This window comes from Neophocaena asiaeorientalis, unplaced genomic scaffold (genome assembly GCF_003031525.2).
Source record: "Neophocaena asiaeorientalis asiaeorientalis breed wild unplaced genomic scaffold, Neophocaena_asiaeorientalis_V1.1 scaffold340, whole genome shotgun sequence".
Classification (NCBI taxonomy): Eukaryota; Metazoa; Chordata; class Mammalia; order Artiodactyla; family Phocoenidae; genus Neophocaena; species Neophocaena asiaeorientalis.
This window is the reverse complement of record NW_020172733.1, coordinates 850,305-870,415: the sequence shown is the minus strand read 5'-3', so window position 1 is coordinate 870,415 and position 20,111 is coordinate 850,305. Positions and strand designations below refer to the sequence as shown.

General features: G+C 35.0%; 1 protein-coding gene across 1 annotated transcript in view; it reads right to left on the bottom strand.

The window, feature by feature from the left end:
* The window catches only part of CNTN1 (contactin 1), a 257,042-nt gene that overhangs the window by 23,128 nt on the left and 213,803 nt on the right, over positions 1 to 20,111 (bottom strand). Inside the window, exons 23-24 of the mRNA XM_024740425.1 lie at positions 14,848 to 14,960; positions 13,902 to 14,058 (exon numbers count right to left, since the gene is read on the bottom strand). Coding sequence (XP_024596193.1) covers positions 13,902 to 14,058; positions 14,848 to 14,960 — 270 coding nt within the window. The remainder of the gene's footprint in view (positions 1 to 13,901; positions 14,059 to 14,847; positions 14,961 to 20,111) is intronic.

Genomic DNA, 20,111 nt, shown 5'->3' with positions numbered 1-20,111 from the left:
CTCTAAGAGTTTGACAGCTTCTGGCCTTAAATTTAGGTCTTTAATCCATTTTGAGATTATTTTTGTGTATGGTGTTAGGGAGTGATCTAACCTCATACATTTACATGTACCTGTCCCGTTTTTCCAGCACTAATCATTGAAGAGGCTGTCTTTTCTCCACTTTACATTCCTATATCCTTTATCAAAGACAAGGTGACCATATGTCTGCTTCTGAGGCTGCTGGGAGAGATTTCCCTTTCTCTTCTTTGTTCGCACAGCTCCCGGGGCTCAGATTTGTATTTGGCCTTGCCTCTGCGTGTAGGTCGCCAGAGGGCGTCTTTTTTTCGCTCAGACAGGACGGGGTTAAAGGAGCAGCTGCTTCGGGGACTCACTCACTCAGGCCGGGGGGCAGGGAGGGGCACAGAGTGCGGGGTGAGCCTGCGGTGGCAGAGGTGAGCTTCAGCTCCCAGCCCTGCCCACCCCGGTGGGTGGGCAGACAAGCCTCTCCGACTGGTGAGTGCTGGTCGGCACCGATCCTCTGTGCAGGAATCTCTCTGCTTTGCCCTCTGCACCCCTGTGGCTGTGCTCTCCTGTGTGGCTCCGAAGCTTTCCCCCTCCGCCACCCACAGTCTCCGCCTGCGAAGGGGCTTCCTAGTGTGTGGAAAGTTTTCCTTCTTCACAGCTCCCTCCCACTGGTGCAGGTTCCGTCCGTATTCTTTTGTCTCTGTTTATTCTTTTTTCTTTTGCCCTACCCAGGTACGTGGGGGAGTTTCTTGCCTTTGGGGAGGTCTGAGGTCTTCTGCCAGCATTCAGTAGGTTTTCTGTAGGAGTTGTTTCACGTGTAGATGTATTTCTGGTGTATCTGTGGGGAGGAAGGTGATCTCCGCGTCTTACTCTTCCGCCATCTTCCTGATTCCCCTAAAGTAATATCTTATAATTTGAGGGAGGTACATGTATCCTAATATTCCTTCCTTAGGATCATAGAATATTTCCAACCCACTTGAGTGTACAAAACAGATATCTTAATGTACTATTTTAAGCCACCAATATATAAACATTCATAAAATGCAAAATTGAGTTTACTAATAATCAAAACTATACATTTAAGATATACCATTGCACAAGATTACCCATCTTATGACTACTTTATTGATGCATAATATTATGACCCATTATAATATTTGTTGAAACTTTATATTCCACAAAACTTGGTATTATGCAAACAAGGTAAAATAAACAGATTACTATTTAGTAAGACTGTAATTTTGCTGATACCCACAATTTTGCTGATACCCAAAAAGAAAGCCCATTTTGAATGTACCGTTGGTTCATTTTCTGAAACTTCTTCAATGTACTTACATTCTTCAAAAATGTTAAATTCCTTAATTTACGACTCTGTTTCGGAAAGCACTTATTACATATGGAAATCCCTTCTCAAGCTTGGTTCCAATTTTAGTTACATCAACAGTATTCTTTCCAGATTCCATCCTCCTAGTATAATTTCCTAAATGTAGAAAATACCACCAAATGCAGCTCTTGAGGGGAAGGGATTGTCTCACAGATTTAAATATTGTGGACTATATAATCTAAAATGCAAAACAAAACAAAGACATGTAGAATTCTCCTGTGACAGTAATAACTTAAACTGTTCCTATGCCTATTTACCTACTTACATGTTCTTTAACAGTGGTAGTGACAAATATATAATTTTAAGGATAAACTTGTGTTTACTGACTTTGGATTAGAGTTCTCTCAGTTTATTGACATACTCTTTGGTTACTTGTTTGACAACGTAAATCTTTGTTTTACTCTCAAGATCCATGTTGGTGATCACTGTTTATTATCTAAATAAAAAATAATCCTGCCTAAATTTTCTGCTTTTGAAGCTAACTTTCTAGCCTTCCTATAACATTCCTCTCTCTTCTTCTGCATTTTTATGAAGTTGCCTTTGACCTAGTTTCTTCTTCTTCCTTTTCCTACATCCACGTTTATTTACCTATTTAATTTTTAATATTAAGCAGAAATCTTTCTCTCTTTGCTTCCTTGTGAATACAGTCTCCATTTTTTGCTCAGATGTTCATTCCTCAAGGAAGATTTTTCCATCTTCAGATTTGTGGTAAATTTTATCAGATTGAGCAATCATGGAAATCCTATATTATTTATTTAAGGGTAGACTTGTGACTCAGTTCTAGACAATATGGGAAAGATTTTCTGAGGGCCTTCTGGGAAAGGTCATTCATTTTAAGAATAGAGTTTCAAAAGAGAGACCCTTTCTTTCTTGGACATCATCAGGCCTCTTTGTAATAATTCCTAGCACTGCAGCAGCCATCTTGCAACCACAGAGAGCCTTAGATGAGCCTTAGAATGAACCTGATTCTGAGACCTCCCAAGTAGAGAAAGCTGGGGAGGGGGGAGGGGAAACTGGTCCTTGATTATATGTTTGAGACACTGATTTCATGAAAGACATAAGGCCTACCTATCTCTCAATTTTGAGTTGAGAGTTTGTTACTGACAGCTGAAAATATTCTAATAGATTAAAAACTCTCTGTCCAGCTATTTAAATTTTTCTTTAACTAAAAGTAATGAATCCTTTTTCCCCTTGATCTCCTATTATATTAACAATAACTTTGGGCAACACCAACAACAATCTGCTATCTCTATTTCTGTATCAGACTGGTATGGGTTGTAGATACGTATACAATTATGCCAAGTGGTTCTCTGACAAATTCATTATCTGATCTCAGCTGGATTCTCAGTTTTGCTAGATAATTTTTTAAAAATCATATATACCTGGATGTCTAATAGATGTAGTATGAGGTAGCATGCCAAAATTTGAACTCCTAATTATTTTCTCCAGTGATCTATTTTCAGTAGATGATTCTGTTAAGTAGATATTCTGTTGGCCATTTAAGTAGATGATTCCACTGGTTAATCTAAATTCCTAAGAGTTATGCCAATTCCTTTTTCACACCCCTTATCATCAGAAAATATTGTTAGGTCTTCTTCCAAATAAATACTGACTATAACTATTTCTCACTTCTTCTACTGTGACCACGCTAGTCAAAGCTGACTTCATCTCTTACTTGGACTATCACCTTTTGGCTATTTCCTGCCCTCCTTATTTTCTGATATTTACAGAGATTTTCCCCACAATTCACAGGATTTCTACTTCCTTCCAAGGAATAGCAAACATACAACTTGTATAATATAAATCTGATCATATCAGTCCACATTTTAAAATACTTCAGTAGTTTCTTGTCACACTTAGAGTAAATTCCAAAGTCCTTAAGCTTGTTATGATTCAGGTCCTATCTACCTCTCCAGACTCGTTGTGCCCACTCTCCCCATGGCTTGCTCGGCCCCAGTCACACTGGTCTCCTTGCTGGAACACTGAACATTCAAACCTATTCTTTGCTTGGGGCTTTTTAATGTTCTTGTAGAAATATTTTTCTTTCCAGATAACTGCATGGACAATTTCCTCACTTCATTTGATTTTCTTTTCCACCCCGTCAGAGCAGGCTTTTCCTGCCACTCTTATTGAAAAACATGTTTTGAAAGGATACATGTACCCTAATGTCCATTGCAGCACTCTTTACAATAGCCAAGACATGGAAGCAACCTAAACGTCCATCAACAGATGAATGGGTAAAGAAGATGTGGTACATATATACCATGGAATATTACTCAACCATTATAAAGAATGAAATAATGCCATTTGCAGCAACCTGGATGGACCTGGAGATTATCATCCTAAATGAAGTAAGTCAGACAGAGAAAGACAAATATCATATGATATCACTTATATGCAAAAACTAAAAAAAAAAAAAATGATACAAATGAACTTATTTACAAAACAGGAACAGACTCACAAACTTAGAGAATGAATTTATGGTTACCAGGGAAGGGCAGAAGGGAGAGATAGACTGGGGGTTCGGGATTGACATGTACACACTGCTATGTTTAAAATAAAATGCCTTTCCATGGGACAAAAAAGAAAAAGAAAACATAGGCTCTAGCCCTCTTCCATCCCTCCTTACCCACCTGCCTCTGCTTTATTTTCTTCATACATTATCTCTATCTGACAAAATGTTATATATCAATAGATTGATTTTACCTCCTCCCTATAGTATGTAAGTTTTGTGTGGTTTGCTTAGAGAAATAAGACCTTCACCCACACTATTTTATGGAAGTTTTTCTCTTGAAATTACCAATGATTTTATTATGGGCTGAATTTTACCCCTGAAAATTCATATGTTGAAGCCCTAATCCTTAGTACCTCATAATGTGACTGTATTGGGAGACAGAGTCTTTAAAGGGGTAATTAAGTTAAAATAGGTTATTGGGGTGGGCTCTAGTCCAATATGATTGGTGTTCTTATAAGAAGGGGAAATTAGAACACAGACCTACACAGAGGGAAGACCATGTGAGGACAGAGGGAGAAAATGGCCATCTACAAGCCAAAAAGAAAGGCCTCCAAAGAAGCCAAACCGGCCAACACCTTCATCTCAGACTTCTAGTCTTCAGAATTGAAAGAAAATACATTTCTGTTGTTTAAACCAGTCTGTGATACTTTGTTATAGCAGGCCTAGCCAACTAATACAGACCTGTAAAATACCAAATTCAATAGTCTTTCTCCACTCTTCAATTTTGTCAAACCCCTTTTTACTCTTACAACTTTGAAATAAATTATGTAAATTAGTATTTTTTAAAATACTATTTAAAAACAACAGAAAACACCTGTATACTTATCAGCAGGCAAACAAATATTGATAACATTGTTACCATCCTATATGCTTCTTCCTGATTGCCCCTCACAACACTGTGCTGAATTTTGTGTTAATCATTCTCTTTTGGGGGAAGTTTTACAGGTCATATGTGTACCACTTTAAAGGTTGCTTTATTATATTCTTTTTGAACTTCATATAAATAAATTTACATTGTATCTATTATTCTATTACTTCTTGTTTATGTGCAATAAATATTTGAGAATTTTTATAACTGTTCATTATTTTGCTTAAAAATTAAACATCCCGCGTACCGCAAAAAAAAAAAAAATAATAAAACATATCAATCTAGTGTCAATAACATTTAAATACAAGTTTGAAAAATATTTGCTACAAATATGGCATGAAAATATTAAAAATCTTGCTTTATAAATTGGTCATAACAATTTAAAGAAAGTAATTAATAGTAAACAAAAAAAGAATATAAACAGAACTTCATAGAACTGAAACTAAGTAGCTATTAAATATAATATATTCATTGCAATAGTAATTAAATAATAAAAATTATGAGATAATATCTTTGCTTAATTAATGATAAATTTTTGAATAGCAAAATGCTAGTAAAAAAAGACTTGTTTAATGATAAAATGTGGGCCTCGCTATTTGGATAGCAATTTGGCAATTGTCAAGTGTTTGCCAAGTCTTTGAAAAGTCCTGCCCTTTAATCCTGTATTTCCACTTCTAGGAATCTTTTCTAAGAAAAACTTGGAAATTCAGAAAAAAAGGTCTGTATACAATAATATCCATTATGATGTTATCATAATACTGAAAAAGGAAATATGGGGAGTGACTAAATATAGTAGCCACATTGTTATCTGTGAGTCCTAGTGATCAGGTGATATTAATCATTATTTTCCGTATCTTGGGCAAATCTCTCTTTTAGATATTTTCATGATATAGCTTTAATATCTTCAGCTTCTCTTATCCTATAATTTTAATGGTGCTTCTAATAATATGAATTTCTGTATCATGAAGTCAGTTTAGAAGTTAAAACATATTTATTTTCTTTCTTTTATTTAATTTAACTTTCCCTAAAAATCCATATTTAGCTTGGTTCTTCTTGTTAGTTTTGATGTAAACCTACTTATTTTTGGAGAAGGACATATTTTTCTTGGAATTTAATCACCATTCCTCTTGCTCCCTATGACCTCCTGACTATCTCTGGGGTAAAAATGTGAAAACAATATTTCCTAGATTCTCTTGACACTGAGAGGCACTAAGGGGGTGAACTGGGAGGTCATAGAAAAGCAGAAGCCACTGCTGCTCTGGCTGTGGTGGGCAGGACTGTGGGCCTCAGCTGATATCAAAGGAAGGTGGTGCCACTGCCTTTAGGATTCATCTGTGGATCCCCTACTTTGGGACTGCAAGCAGATGGAACACCAGGGGGGGTTCCTTTCAACTACTTTGCTTTTCTTAAAGCCAGCAGACATTCATTCTCACAGTTCTTGTAAAAGGTTTTCTTTTTTAAGACTCTAAATTAAATTATCCAGAGGTTTCATTTTTTCCTGAAAGCTGCACCATCTTTCACTGACAGAAGAGAGAGGGGAAAGAATTTTATAGTATATGTGGGTCGATCCTGATTTTATTGGAAACTAGTTCAATCATTATAGAATTGATCAGAGATCTGTAATCTGTTGATTAAAGCTATTGATAGTCTAAGGGCTGCTTGTAAAATGGGTGAATTCCCTCCTCATCACCAACAGTGTTTAAGCTGATGTTGAGAGAGCATAAGTCATCAATGTCCTGCAGAGAATTCCAGCCCTTGGGAAGGAGTTGAACAAGATGGTCTAGACATTTTCCTCCAGCAAGCCTATGAATACTTTTATAATATTTTTATCTCTAACTTTTATATTCCACCTGAAAACTTTTACAAGAAACATTCTAAAATGTACATTTTTACCCTCTGAATAGTATGTAATATCTTCTTTAGTTATTTATCCTAAAAAAGATCTTGTAATTTGCTTTGCTTTGCAGAGCAAGAAAAAAGTAAACTATCCTATATTGATTCTTTCTGAAGAAGAATCTGCTTGTGCTGATTGGGTTTCATACTTTCTCTTTACTCACCAACCCCACCAATTCCCCTTTTGTTCCACTCCAATTTATTTTCTGCACTATAGCAAAAATGATCTTAAATCAGATTGCATCACTCATCTCCTAAAGGCTCCTCGATGTTTTCCCATTGAACATAGAATAAGGTACAAACTTCTGACAAAAGCCTTTAAGGACGGGATGAGGGAGAGAGTTAAAATGAGAGGAGAAGGGTATGAGATGAGTCTGAGATGGAATCAAGGCCGTTCATGGCTTTGCCCCTCTCATCTCTCCAACTCATCCCACACCTCTACGTAATGGTCACACTGGTCTCCTTGAACATGTCAGGCTCCTTCCCAGTACCCAGCACTCTTAGCCCCACTTGAGGGGTCTGGCTAGTTCCTTTCCTTTAGGCTTCAGCCCAAACATTTCCTACTTAAGGGAGGCTTGAACTGATCATCTCATTTAAATCAGTTTTACCTCTTTTATTCTCTATATTAGCCACTTATATTTTCCTTATAATCCTTAATAAAGCTAAATATAAATAAACTTTATTATTTGGTGTTAGTTCTTTATTTTCCTGATATCTACTAGTTTTCTTATTTTTTAAATTGATTTACAATGTTGTGTTAGCTGCTGGTGTATGGCAAAGTAATTCAGTTTTATATATATATAGTTTTATATTTTTTTCCATTATAGTTTATTACAAGAGACTGGATATAGTTCCCTGTGCTATACAGTAGTTACTTGTTGTTTATCTATTTTATATAGAGTACTGTGTATCTGTTAATCCGAAACTCCTAATTTATCCCTCCCCCACCCCCTTTCCCCTTTGGTAACCATAAGTTTGTTTTCTATGTCTGTGAGTCTTTTTCTGTTTTGTAAATAAGTTCATTTGTATCATATTTTAGATTCCACATATAAGTGATATCATATGATATTTGTCTTTCTCTGTCTGACTTAGTTCACTTAGTATGATAATTTCTAGGTCTACCCATGTTGCTGCATGTAAGCTTCAGAGGGTTTGCCAATTATTGTAACCAGTAACCTAGCAGAATGCCTGACATATTGTAGGTGTTCAGTAAATGTTTAATGAATGAATCAATTTCCTGGAGAGTAAAAGTATTATACAAATATGGACTATTTTAAGAGTAAGGTTTCTTTATCAGAGGAAAATACTATTTGCACATTGTAACACTAAAGTATAGCTTTAGAGACTAAGACCAAATTTTATAAAACAAAATTATTTTGGTAGTTAGTAAATCTTGGAGTATTATTTTTAATTTTCCCTTCTGTTTTTATAATGTATTCCACTGATTAATTTTCCTATCAAATTATGTCTGAATCTAAGTAAATGAACAAATTATGTTGGGACTGTTGTGTGAATTTACTAGTAGCTAAAAAATCCATTGGGGAAGATTCAGGAGAACCTGAATTAATTTAGATGCAGAGATGCCATCCATGGCCTGACAAAGTGGCAAAATCTGCTTCTAGAACTACTGCTCAAAGCTTCTGAAGGGTAAGTAAACCTTTGAGAACTCCCTTTGCTGGGAGTTCCTAGCCCTGTCCATCAACTGCTGAAGCAACCCTGAGTCATTCATAGAGCTACATTAACAATAATCAAGGCAGTCACTGTTCTAAGTCAAATTTAGAAATGTGAAAAAATATGTTTGTTCAGATAACTTCTCGTCCTTTTTCATGTTTTTTGTAAAACGAGGAATGCTATACAGTTGAAAAGGTTTTAAGTGTGTAGTCAGGACTGAATGGTAATAAAAGGAATTTATATTTTAGAAGTAATTTTAAATGTAAGCTACTTGTCAGCCTAGAAATACATAGGTTGAATTCACCCTCTTAAACTCTTGAATCCCACACAACATGTAGCAAAGTAAAGTAAAATATTTGGTAATTTCAAAATAGTTAGGGTGATAGCATTTCATGAATGATAATATCTGATTGTGTCATAATTACAAATACAAGACTTTAAAGTTATGATGATGGACCTATAAGAATGGCAAGCAACTGTAACATTATTGTCATATAATATACCATTCCAAAATTTTAGGTTACTAGTTAATTTATTTATTGAAACCTATTTTTCCAAATGATACAGGACATTTACAAAGTTACAGATTTGGGGATCACTTAATTATATAACATCCTGTCATTAAAGAAGGCAGGATAAAGTAAACCTAAGACCACCATGCATATTACCCTCTCCTTCTATATACAGACTATTGTACAAAATTAGATGCTCAAACTATTTTTTGGTTTTTGAAAATGCTTACCAAGGATATTTTGCAAAATTGCTGACATTAATACTTTATGAATTTTAATTTCATAAAGTATGCATTAAATCTAAACATTCTGACTATCCTCTTGTTCCTTTTATACTACACCACTTACATGGGTAATGGAGAAAGGAGCATGTGAGTAATGGAATCAAACATCTAAAGGTTCCACCTAAAGACTGGTTTACTAGCCCTTTGTCTTCTGCTACTGGGAAGAAAGGAAAAAGTGAAAAAAAATTGTGTTTTTCATCAGTATTGAAGTCAGTGGCTTTGGTTTTATATATATAGTTTAACTTAATAGCTTGGAGTTACCAAAAATAGTAGGTTAAATGTTTAGATTACATCATCTATGGTGACATCAGGATAAATTACATATTTATTCAAAGACATGAAGTCAACAAATAAATATATAGTACCTTTAAATCAAGTGGAAAATATGCCTTGTTCTTTTAGAACCTACCATAGACTTTACCACTACCCTCTTTCCAGTCCAGGCCATCATCATCTTAATCCTTCTATGGCAATAACCTTGTAATTCATCTCCTTATATCTTACTCCCCTACTATATATATTTTCCATAATCATGAAAGTGATTTTCCAAGTGCAAATATCTTATCATATTACTCCCACCTTAAAGATTTCAAATGACTACTTTTTGCCCTCAGGAAGAAGTCCAGACTCTAAAATGCCCTTGAAAGTCTTCATTTGACTAAGTTAGCTATAGTGTGTTTAAAACTAAAAGAAAAATAAAAGCTCAAAGTATGCACATTCACACATGAGTAATGAAATACACGTTTCTCTGTGGACATTTATTTATGACCAAAGATCCTTATTAATCTATATTCTAACATTTGTAAGTGAATGTCATAAGCTAAATTAATGTATTAAAATTTATATTTAGAATATTGTAGCTATCTTCACCAGATTCTTAATTTAACTCACAATGATCTATAAAAACAAAAGATTCTTAAAAGACAATATAGAATGTATTAGACATAGTATGTTTGTGATGAAACATTTACAGTATTATGTTTGCCTCACTGTGAGCTATAAACATCTGATAGGGAACAATTTATTAAGACAGCAGCTGACAATGTTCAGGTCAGAGATAAGTGGAGTTACAGATCTCCATGTCTAATAAATTTTCTAGAATATCTCTAAGTCTTAATCTTTGTAAGAATCAAACTTGTGGATGAGTATGTCATAATGTAAATCACGTACCCTATGGGAAAGCATTATCAACATTCTAGACATCTAAATTATAGTTTAAGTTGCCAAATTATTCTTATTCTATACAGAAATCATGAATTTATTCAAGAATTATTTGTTAAAACCCTGTTATGTTCCAGATATGTCCTCTGAGTGCTGGGGATTCAAGGGTTGAACAAGGCAGGCAAGAGCTTGCCTCCTCAGAGCTTACATTCAAGTAAAGATAAAGATAGACAATAAACAGTATAAATTAATAAGATAATTCTAAATAGCTATAAATATTATGAATAAATTTTAAAAGTGACATGATATGACAAAACATTGGAGTAGAGGGCTATCTTACATTGATGGCTGTATAATAATTCTTCATTGAGAAGGTGACATCTGAGCAGAAACAAAAATGACAAGAATGACCTGCTGTGCCAAGATCCAGAGAATCCCAGGCAGCAGCAAGAAAAAGTACAGGTGGTTAAAGGTAATACGAACAATGTTGGTATGTTCAAGAGGCAAAAAGAGGTCAATGGACCAAGGGCGAAATCAATTAACTGAGCGGAGAGATTTTGGCAGGGCCAGATTATAAAGGTAAGTGGTGAGGAATTTAGATTTCATTTTATAGGATATGTTTCTAAGAGGAAAGTTATATGATTTGACATGTTTGAAAGGATCAGTCTGGCTGCTGCATAGGGAATGGACTATAGGAAGTCAAAACTGGAAGCCTAAAAAATTTTTAGAATTGTAATAGAGCCAGCGAGGAATGAATGTGATGTGGACTCGAAGGTATGTGGAAATGTACAAATGGTAGTACATTTTAAGTATGTAAACTATGCCTCACATATTTTAGGCATTTATTGTATATTTGTTGAATGAATGAATCAACGAATGGACAGCATAATGCATATAAATATGAAAATGTAGCAGCGTATTATATTCATGGCTACATATTTTAGGCATGAAAACTGAAACAAAGGAAAGTACTGGGAATCTTTTAAACTTATGAGAAAGCTTAAAATTTTCATTTGTATTTAAATGCTTTTCTCACTACAAATAATTTAAACAATTTGAAAATAAATCCAAACTTAAATGAGAAAATTCTAGAATGGTGCTATTCACCAAACATCTGACATTTCCTAATGTTAATTCTACAGGCTTTTTTTTTTTGTACAGTTATGGTCAGATTGAGATAAATAATAGAAATTCTGCATTAATAAGAATATTTTCCATTATTTAGCAAAAAAAGAGGAAACTATGTTTGAGGTTTCTAAAAAAATCATACTCTGTGTCTTCTGCACATGGGCTGTTTACACTGGGCAATCAGTCTATAAACTTCGTGCGCTGCAGCTGGTCCATACTACCTTCCAAAAAGCAACCATTACATTTTAAGGAAGCTTAAGAGTTAGTTGTTGAAAACACTGTTATTAAAATTGAAATTATGTAAACTTATTAGTTAAATGAAAAAGTTTAAAACAAAGGTAGTAAATATTCGGTCTCTTCACTTCCTAATTATTTACTACATTTTAATTGTCTTCAATGCTCTTGAGGTTATGCCTGTTGCGTCTGTATGGTGACAATCCTATCACAGTGTGCTCCTAACCACCTCTTTCCAACTCCACATTTAGTGACATCATGTGGGAAGCTTGAAATCGGACATGATGAAATATTTACATCACAAAAATTGGCAAACACTATAAACCAGGGCTTCCTCCTACCCAGGAGAGTCAATTGTTTAACATTTACCAGCACACCACTAGTTATAACTGTACTAATGCTACTGTCACTGCTACAACATCTGTCCCTGCTAAGAACTTCTATAGTCTAAATTCCAGAAACTACGTTCTGCTTTGCATTAGGAATGAATCAAGGGTAAAAATGAAGAGGGCAACAGTGTGCCACTGCTGGCTTTTAGACAGGGAAGGCCAGTGTTCAAAAGTACTTTACTTAGTTTGTTTGCATTTTACCACCCTCAAAATAATGTCCACATTTGCCTCTCATTTCCTTTTGTGAAACAGCCCTGCTAAGTGTGAAACTATTGAAGCTGTGTGTTATCAAAGTTCAAAATTTAGAAAAAGTTTCAAAAATAAAAAGATGCCATTTTCTCCTATTAAAATAGTGATGACTTAAAAGAAAGAGACTAATGTTGGAGTGGTGCAACATTAGTACTCATACACAATGATAATAGGAATATAAGTTGATAAACATTTTAAAATAAATTTTGAAATATAGAAGTAAAACTCTTTAACTTATTGTTTAAATTTAACCTGCAGAAAGATTTAAATTTAACCTACAGAAATATTTATAAAAATGTACTCAAAATAGTGTTATTTATGATAGGAAAAACTGAAATGGGTAGATAACTTTTGTACATTTGTTTGAGAGAATATTATGTATAATTTTAAATAAAATGCATAAAGTTTTCAATGACATGGGGGATGTTCATAAAACATAATTGATAAAATTTGGATATGACACGATATATTAAATCACATGAAACTATATATGTATATAGGTTAACTAAAAGTAAATTCCACTGAACATTAGTTAAGCAGTTAGAGTGTTTGGAATATGACTATTTTCTTTTCCTTTCATATTTTCACAATTTTCTAAAAAGACATAATAATACTGTCTAAACTAAAAGTGTTTTCAATGTAAATAATTTGAATTTATAAGAAAACCTAAAATTTCCATTTGTATTTACATGCTTTCTCACTACAAATAATTTAAATAATTTGCAAATAAATCCAAACATATTTTTAAAAAGTCTAGAATAGTACTATTCACTTAACATCTGACATTTCCTAATGTTAATTCAACAGTTTCTTTGCATAACCATGATTGGACAAAAAACACTGGAATTGTTTCAAAGGATTTTTATTTTAGGTTCATATGTAACATATTCATCTATTTAGCTATAAATCACCAAATTTTCTTCTAAATCAATTATTGCCATCTTTGCTTTAGCATCTTCTAGCACTTCATAGTCTCATAAAATTCTCAAAATGACCTTAATTTTAATTCAGTATAATTAAACTATACCATGCATACAGTGTGAGTGAAAATATCAAAAGTTTTAAAATTAGTAGAGTTCTACAGGAAGAAATAACTGCCTTAAATATTTATTTCAAATTAACCAATGCTGTGAGAAATAATTAGAGTCTGCAGAAAAGGAATAGCTATACTGAGACAAATAGACATACTGGTAAAGGAAGGAACTATCATCTACTGTCTTTCTATCTTATTATATTAATATGTGTAAGATAAAGAAAAGGGGGTGAGAAGAATACTGATAATTGTCCAGTGAATTTCCTTTTGATATAAGAGAATTTTGGATATTATTATCTAATGATCTAGTATTATGTATCATTTTAATGCATTATGGTATTTTAATTGTGCTTTGCTGTCCGGATAATAACCAATAGTATCTGATAGGTTGCAAATGTACTTTGTGACTCATAAAGGGAGAAGTTTCAAGTTTCAGGGCATCCTTACCATTTCAAATCTACTTACAAATGATACTGATATTAGTGTGAATATCAGTCCCACATTTACCCTTGAGAAGTCATATGGGCCTAGAACTTACGAGCACTTAATTAAAATGTGCCTTAAATGATTGGCTTACCTGAAATTTTGACTTGAGACACCACTCCATCTCCTCCATCACTGTGTGCACGAACCTCTACAACATATTCTCCATCCCTGGGGATTGGGACTTCTATGGAGTGTTTATGAGTTGAATACAGCTTGCCATCATGCTGGCCATCAGGTCTATAGAGTACCTTTAAAAGTTTCAAAATATTTATATTTAATAAATTGGCAATAAGGAGTCAATGCCCTAACATTAAAACCAGAATAAAAACACTTATACTTTTATTAATAAAAAAAAAAATCTTAGGGAGCTGTGTGTAATACTAGCTGGAAAATTCATGTTATTTTTAATTCACAGAAATTGATTTCATCTATTTTTAGGGTGATCCAAGAGGATGCATCTTAAGCATCTAAATTTTATTTTTTGAAATTACCAAAAGAGAGAGAATGTGTCATTTTATGAAAAAGGTAAAAAATGAGGGCTCTTTCAATATATTAAATTAGTCTAAAAAGTGCCTCGTAATTAAAATTTTTTCACACTGTTTCTAAAAGTTAGTGTTGACTGAAAAATGTGATAGTGTGATATAGAGAATATATAGAAATAACCTTTTTTTCCATTTTTGTTCATTTACAGAGGGTACCTCATACATCAAAGAATTCACTGTGTGTTTGGCGACACTATCTTAATCATTGTCAAACAAAAATGGATTCTTTCTTTCTCTCTTTTTTAAACACTAATTATTCTAACAACTCTATTCTTTAAAGCAGTTATTCTATCTTGCTCATTTGACATAGTATTTTTCTAGAATTCACTGAAGATCTTTTCTCATTTCAAAATTTATCATGTCATCTGATTCTGCTTCACAGCTAGAATAAAAGAGAGCTGGATGGGTTTTGGAAAAAAAAAAAAAACCAAAGATCAGTCACTCTTTGTAAGAATGAAGCTTGTGTGGGAAATAATCTAGTAATCTTTTATATACCTTATATCCTGTCACTGTGGATTCATTTGATAGTGCAACCACATGATCCCAGGTGATTATGTAGCGTGAACCAGACCTTACGGAACTGATGATCCTTGGAGGCTGGCTTGGAGCTGTGAAAGTAATAACATGCAACTGATAGTCACCAAATCGAATTTCAATTCTGCAAGCTGTATCACATTGGGAATTATAATACTGATAATGACGTGAAAACAACAATGGCTAATTCTGATGTTTGTACTGTTTGCCTGGCACTATGATATGCACTTTACATCCATGGGTTCATTTAATGCACTGGGACCCTGGGAGGTAGGTAATAAAATGATCTCTTATTCTCTTCTCATCAACCTTCATTTGGATGTCTCTCTCCACCAGTCTTTTTCTTTTTTCTTTTTTTTTGCGGTACGTGGGCCTCTCACTGTTGTGGCCTCTCCCGTTGCGGAGCACAGGCTCCGGACGCGCAGGCTCAGCGGCCATGGCTCACGGGCCCAGCCGCTCCGCGGCATGTGGGATCCTCCCGGACCGGGGCACAAACCCGCGTCCCCTGCATCAGCAGGCTGACTCTCAACCACTGCGCCACGAGGGAAGCCCCTCCACCAGTCTTTTGAAACTTCTGTTTTCAAGGTCATCAATCATCTCCACTTGGCCAAATCTAATGTCACTTTTTTATTCTTTTAAAACTTAGCATCTTTGCAGTATTTCACAGAGTTGACCTTCCAATTCTTTCTTGAATATCTTTTCTTAAATTTCATAATCTCTTATAATCTTTCCTCCTATCTCTCAGGTTCTTCCTTCTCGTTAATCATCCTTTGCTAGCTCCATGTCCTCTGCCCAGTTTCCAAATGGTGGAATGACTTAGGACTTGACTCTGAGCACACTTCTCTCCTCTATATATGAATCTTCTCTAAACCTCTCACCTGGGCCCATGGTTTTGAGTACACACAATTTTATCTCAAGCTCATCTCTCTCTCGACCTCTAGACATATATGTGCAACTTCCTATCTCCTCCTAAATGTCTAAAAGGTTTCTCAAATGCAATATAATCAAGACAGAACATTTACTATGTACCCCCAAATCTGTCTTTCTGTGAGACTTTACCATATTTACTAAATGGTACAACCAAACCCCCAATTTCTCAAGCCAAAATCGATTCAGTCTTCCATTCTATTTATTGCCAACATCCAAATTAGCTGCAAATTTTCAACTCTGCCTGCCGAAAATTTTCCACTTCTTTCTATCTCCATTATCACCTAATGCTGGCTACCAACGTTTCTTCCTCAAATACTAAAAAAGGTCTCCTAATTTGCTATTCTGCCTCAAATACTAAAAAAGTCTCCTAATTTGCTATTCTGCTTTCACTTTTATTCCACCAATATCCATTGTCTACCCACAACAATTAAAAAAAAACATAAATTAGATATCACTCTCTGCCTTACTATCTTCCAATGATTTCTTATCACACTTAGAAAGAATTTTAACTCCTTACTATGATCTATAAGACCCTTCTTATTATGACTCCAGCACACTTCTTCCTCCTCAACTCAGAGCCTATGCTCTGGGACTATTGGCCTTTCTACAAGTAAAGCATACCGCACTCTTTTCATATAAAGGCTTTGTGCTAGTTATTTTATCTGCCTGATAGAATCTCCTCTGCAAAGACTTCCTTCTCATTACTCATATCCTAGGTCAAATGGCATCTTCTCTAAGAGGATATTCCCAACCATCAGATTCGAATTTGGCTCCCACCCAGGCAGTTTTAAATTGTATTATCTGTTTATTTATTGTATTTTATTTATTACTTAATTCTAATTGAAGTGTAGTTGATTTACTATACTATATTACTTTCAGGTGTACAACAGTGATTCAATATTTTTATTGATTCTACCACTTTAGAAGTTACAAAATATTGGCTATATTCCCTATGCTGTACAATATAGCCTTGTAGTTTATTTATTTTATATATAGCAGTCTGTACCTCTTAATCCTACCCCTATTTTACTCCACCCCCTTTCCCTCTCTGCACTGGCAACCACTGGTTTGTTCTCTATATCTGTGAGTCTGCTTCTATATTGTTATGTTCATTCATCTGTTTTATATTTTATTCCACATATAAGTGGTAACATTAAGTATTTGACTTTGTCTGACTTACTTCACTAAGCACAATACCCTCTGGGTCCATCCACATTGTTGCAAATGGCAAAATTTCATTCCTTCTTTAATGGCTGAGTAATACTCCATTGTATATATATACCACAACTACTTTGTCCCTTCATCTATTGATGGACATTTAGGTTGCTTCCATATCTTGGCTGTTATAAATAATGCTATGAAGGCTGGAGTGCATGCATCTTTCCAAATTAGTGTTTTTATTTTCTTCAGATATATATCTAGGAGTGAAATTGCTGGATTTAAGTTTTTTGAGGACCTTCATATCACTTACATTAGTGGCTGCATCAATTTACATTCCAACCAATGATATACTAGGGTTCCCTTTTCTTCACATCCTTGCCAACATTTGATATTTGCAGTATTTTTGATGACAGTCATTCTGACAACTGTGGGGTGATATCTCATTTTGGTTTTGATTTGACTTTGTCAGTGATCAGTGATGTTGAGCATCTTTTCATGTGCCTATTGGCCATCTGTATGTCTTTTTGGAAAAATGCCTATTCAGATCTTCTGCCCATTTTTTTAATGGGTTGTTTGTTGCTTTGATGTTGAGTTAAATGAACTGTTTACATATTTTTGATATTAATTGTTTATCTGTCATATAATATGCACATATTTTCTCCCACTCAGTAGGTTATCTTTTCATTTTTTCAATGATTTCCTTTGCTGTGCAAAAGCTTTTAGGTTTAATTTGGTTCCATTTGTTTATTTTTGCTTTTGTTTCCTTTGCCTGAGGAAACAGACCCCAAAAAATGTCAAATAGTATTCAGCCTATCTTTTCTTATAGGAATTTTATGGTTTCTGGTCTTACATTTAGCTCTTTAATCCATCTTGAGCTTATTTTTGCATATGGTATTAAGAAATCTTCTAATTTCATTCTTTTGCATGTATCTATCCAGTTTTCCCAGTACCACCTATTGAAGAGACTGTCTTTTCCCCTTTGTATACTCTTTTTTTTTTTTTTGGCCTCTCACTGTTGTGGCCTCTCCTGTTGCGGAGCACAGGCTCTGGACACGCAGGCTCAGCGGCCATGGCTCTCAGGCCCAGCCACTCTGTGGCATGTGGGATCTTCCCGGACCAGGGCACAAACCCGTGTCCCCTGCATCGGCAGGCGGACTCTCAACCACTGCGCCACCAGGGAAGCCCCTCCTCTTTGTATACTCTTGTTTCCTTTATCATATATTAATTGACTATAAGAACATGAGTTTATTTCTGGGCTCTCTATTCTGTTCTATTGACCTATGTGTCTGTATTGTGCCACTACCATACTGTTTTGATTATTGTAGCTTTGTAGTATAGTCTGAAGTCAGCAAGCATGATACCTCCAGCTCTGGTTCTTCATTCTCAAAATTATTTTGGCCATTCAGGGTATTTGTGGTTCCATAAAATTTTAGAATAATTTCTTCTAGTTGTGTGAAAATGTCATGGGTATTTTGATACGAATTGCATTAAATCTTCTCTATTGATTTATTTTGGTCTGAATTTTATTTATTTCCTCTCTTATCTTTATTATTTCCTTATTTCTGTTGATTTTAGACTCTGTTTCCTCTTTTTCTAATTCCTTTAGATGGTAGTTTAGGTTGTTTATTCAGATATTTCTTCTTTCTTCAGGTAGGCCTGTATGGCTATAAACTTCTCTCTTAGAACTACTTTTGCTGTGTCCCATAGATTTTGAAAAGCTGTGTTTTTATTTTCATTTGTCTCTAGGTATTTTCTGAATTTCTCTTTGATTTCCTTCATTGACCCATTGGTTTTTTAGTAGTATGATTTTTAGTTCCCTAGGTTTATGTTTTTCCCATTTTTCTTCCTGCAATTGATTTCTAGTTTCATACCATTTTCACTATAAAAGATGATTGATATAATTTTTATCCTCTTAAGTTTTTTGAGATTTGTTTTTTGGCCTAGTGTGTGATCTGTCCTGGGAAGCATGCCATTTGAACTTGAAAGAAATGTGTACTCTGCTGTTTTTGGGTGGAATGTTCTATAGATATCTATTAAGTGCAACTGGTCTAATGTGTCATTTAAGGCCACTGTTTCTTTTTTTTTTTAATCTTTTTTTTTTAACATTGTTATTGGAGTATAATTGCTTTACAATGTTGTATTAGTTTCTGCTGTATAACAAAGTGAATTAGCTATATATATACACATATATCCCCATATCCACTCCCTCTTGTGTCTCCCTCCCACCCTCCATACTCCACCCCTCTAGGTGGTCACAAAGCACCGAGCTGATCTCCCTGTGTTATGCAGCTGCTTCCCATTAGCCATCTATTTTACATTTGGTAGTGTATATATGTCAATGCCACTCTCGCACTTCGTCCCAGCTTATGCTTGCCCCTCCCTGTGTCCTCAAGTCCATTCTCTATGTCTGAGTCCTTATTCCTGTCCTTCCCCTAGGTTCTTCAGAATCTTTTTCTTTTTTTTTTAGATTCCATATATATGTGTTAGCATACGCTATTTGTTTATCTCTTTCTTTTTTTATTTTTTTGTGGTATGTGGGCCTCTCACTTCTGTGGCATTTCCCGCTGCGAAGCGCAGGCTCCAGACACGCAGGCTCAGCAGCCTCAGCTCATGGGCCCAGCCGCTCCACGGCATGTGGGCTCTTCCCAGACCAGGTCACGAACCTGTGTCCCCTGCATCGGCAGGGGGACTCTCAACCACTGTGCCACCAGGGAAGTCCTGTTTTTCTCTTTCTGACTTACTTCACTCTGTATGACAGACTCTAGGTCCATCCACCTCACTACAAATAACTCAATTCCGTTTCTTTTCATGGCTGAGTAATATTCCATTGTATATATGTGCCACATCTTCTTTATCCATTCATCTGTTGATGGACACTTAGGTTGCTTCCATGTTCTGGCTATTGTAAATAGTGCTGCAATGAACACTGGGGTACATGTGTCTTTTTGAATTATGGTTTTCTCAGGGTATATGCCCAGTACTGGGATTTCTGGGTCATATGGTAGCTCTATTTTTAGATTTTTAAGGAACCTCCATACTCTTCTCCATAGTGGCTGTATCAATTTACATTCCCACCAACAGTGCAAGAAGGTTCCCTTTTCTCCACACCCTCTCCAGCATTTATTGTTTGTAGG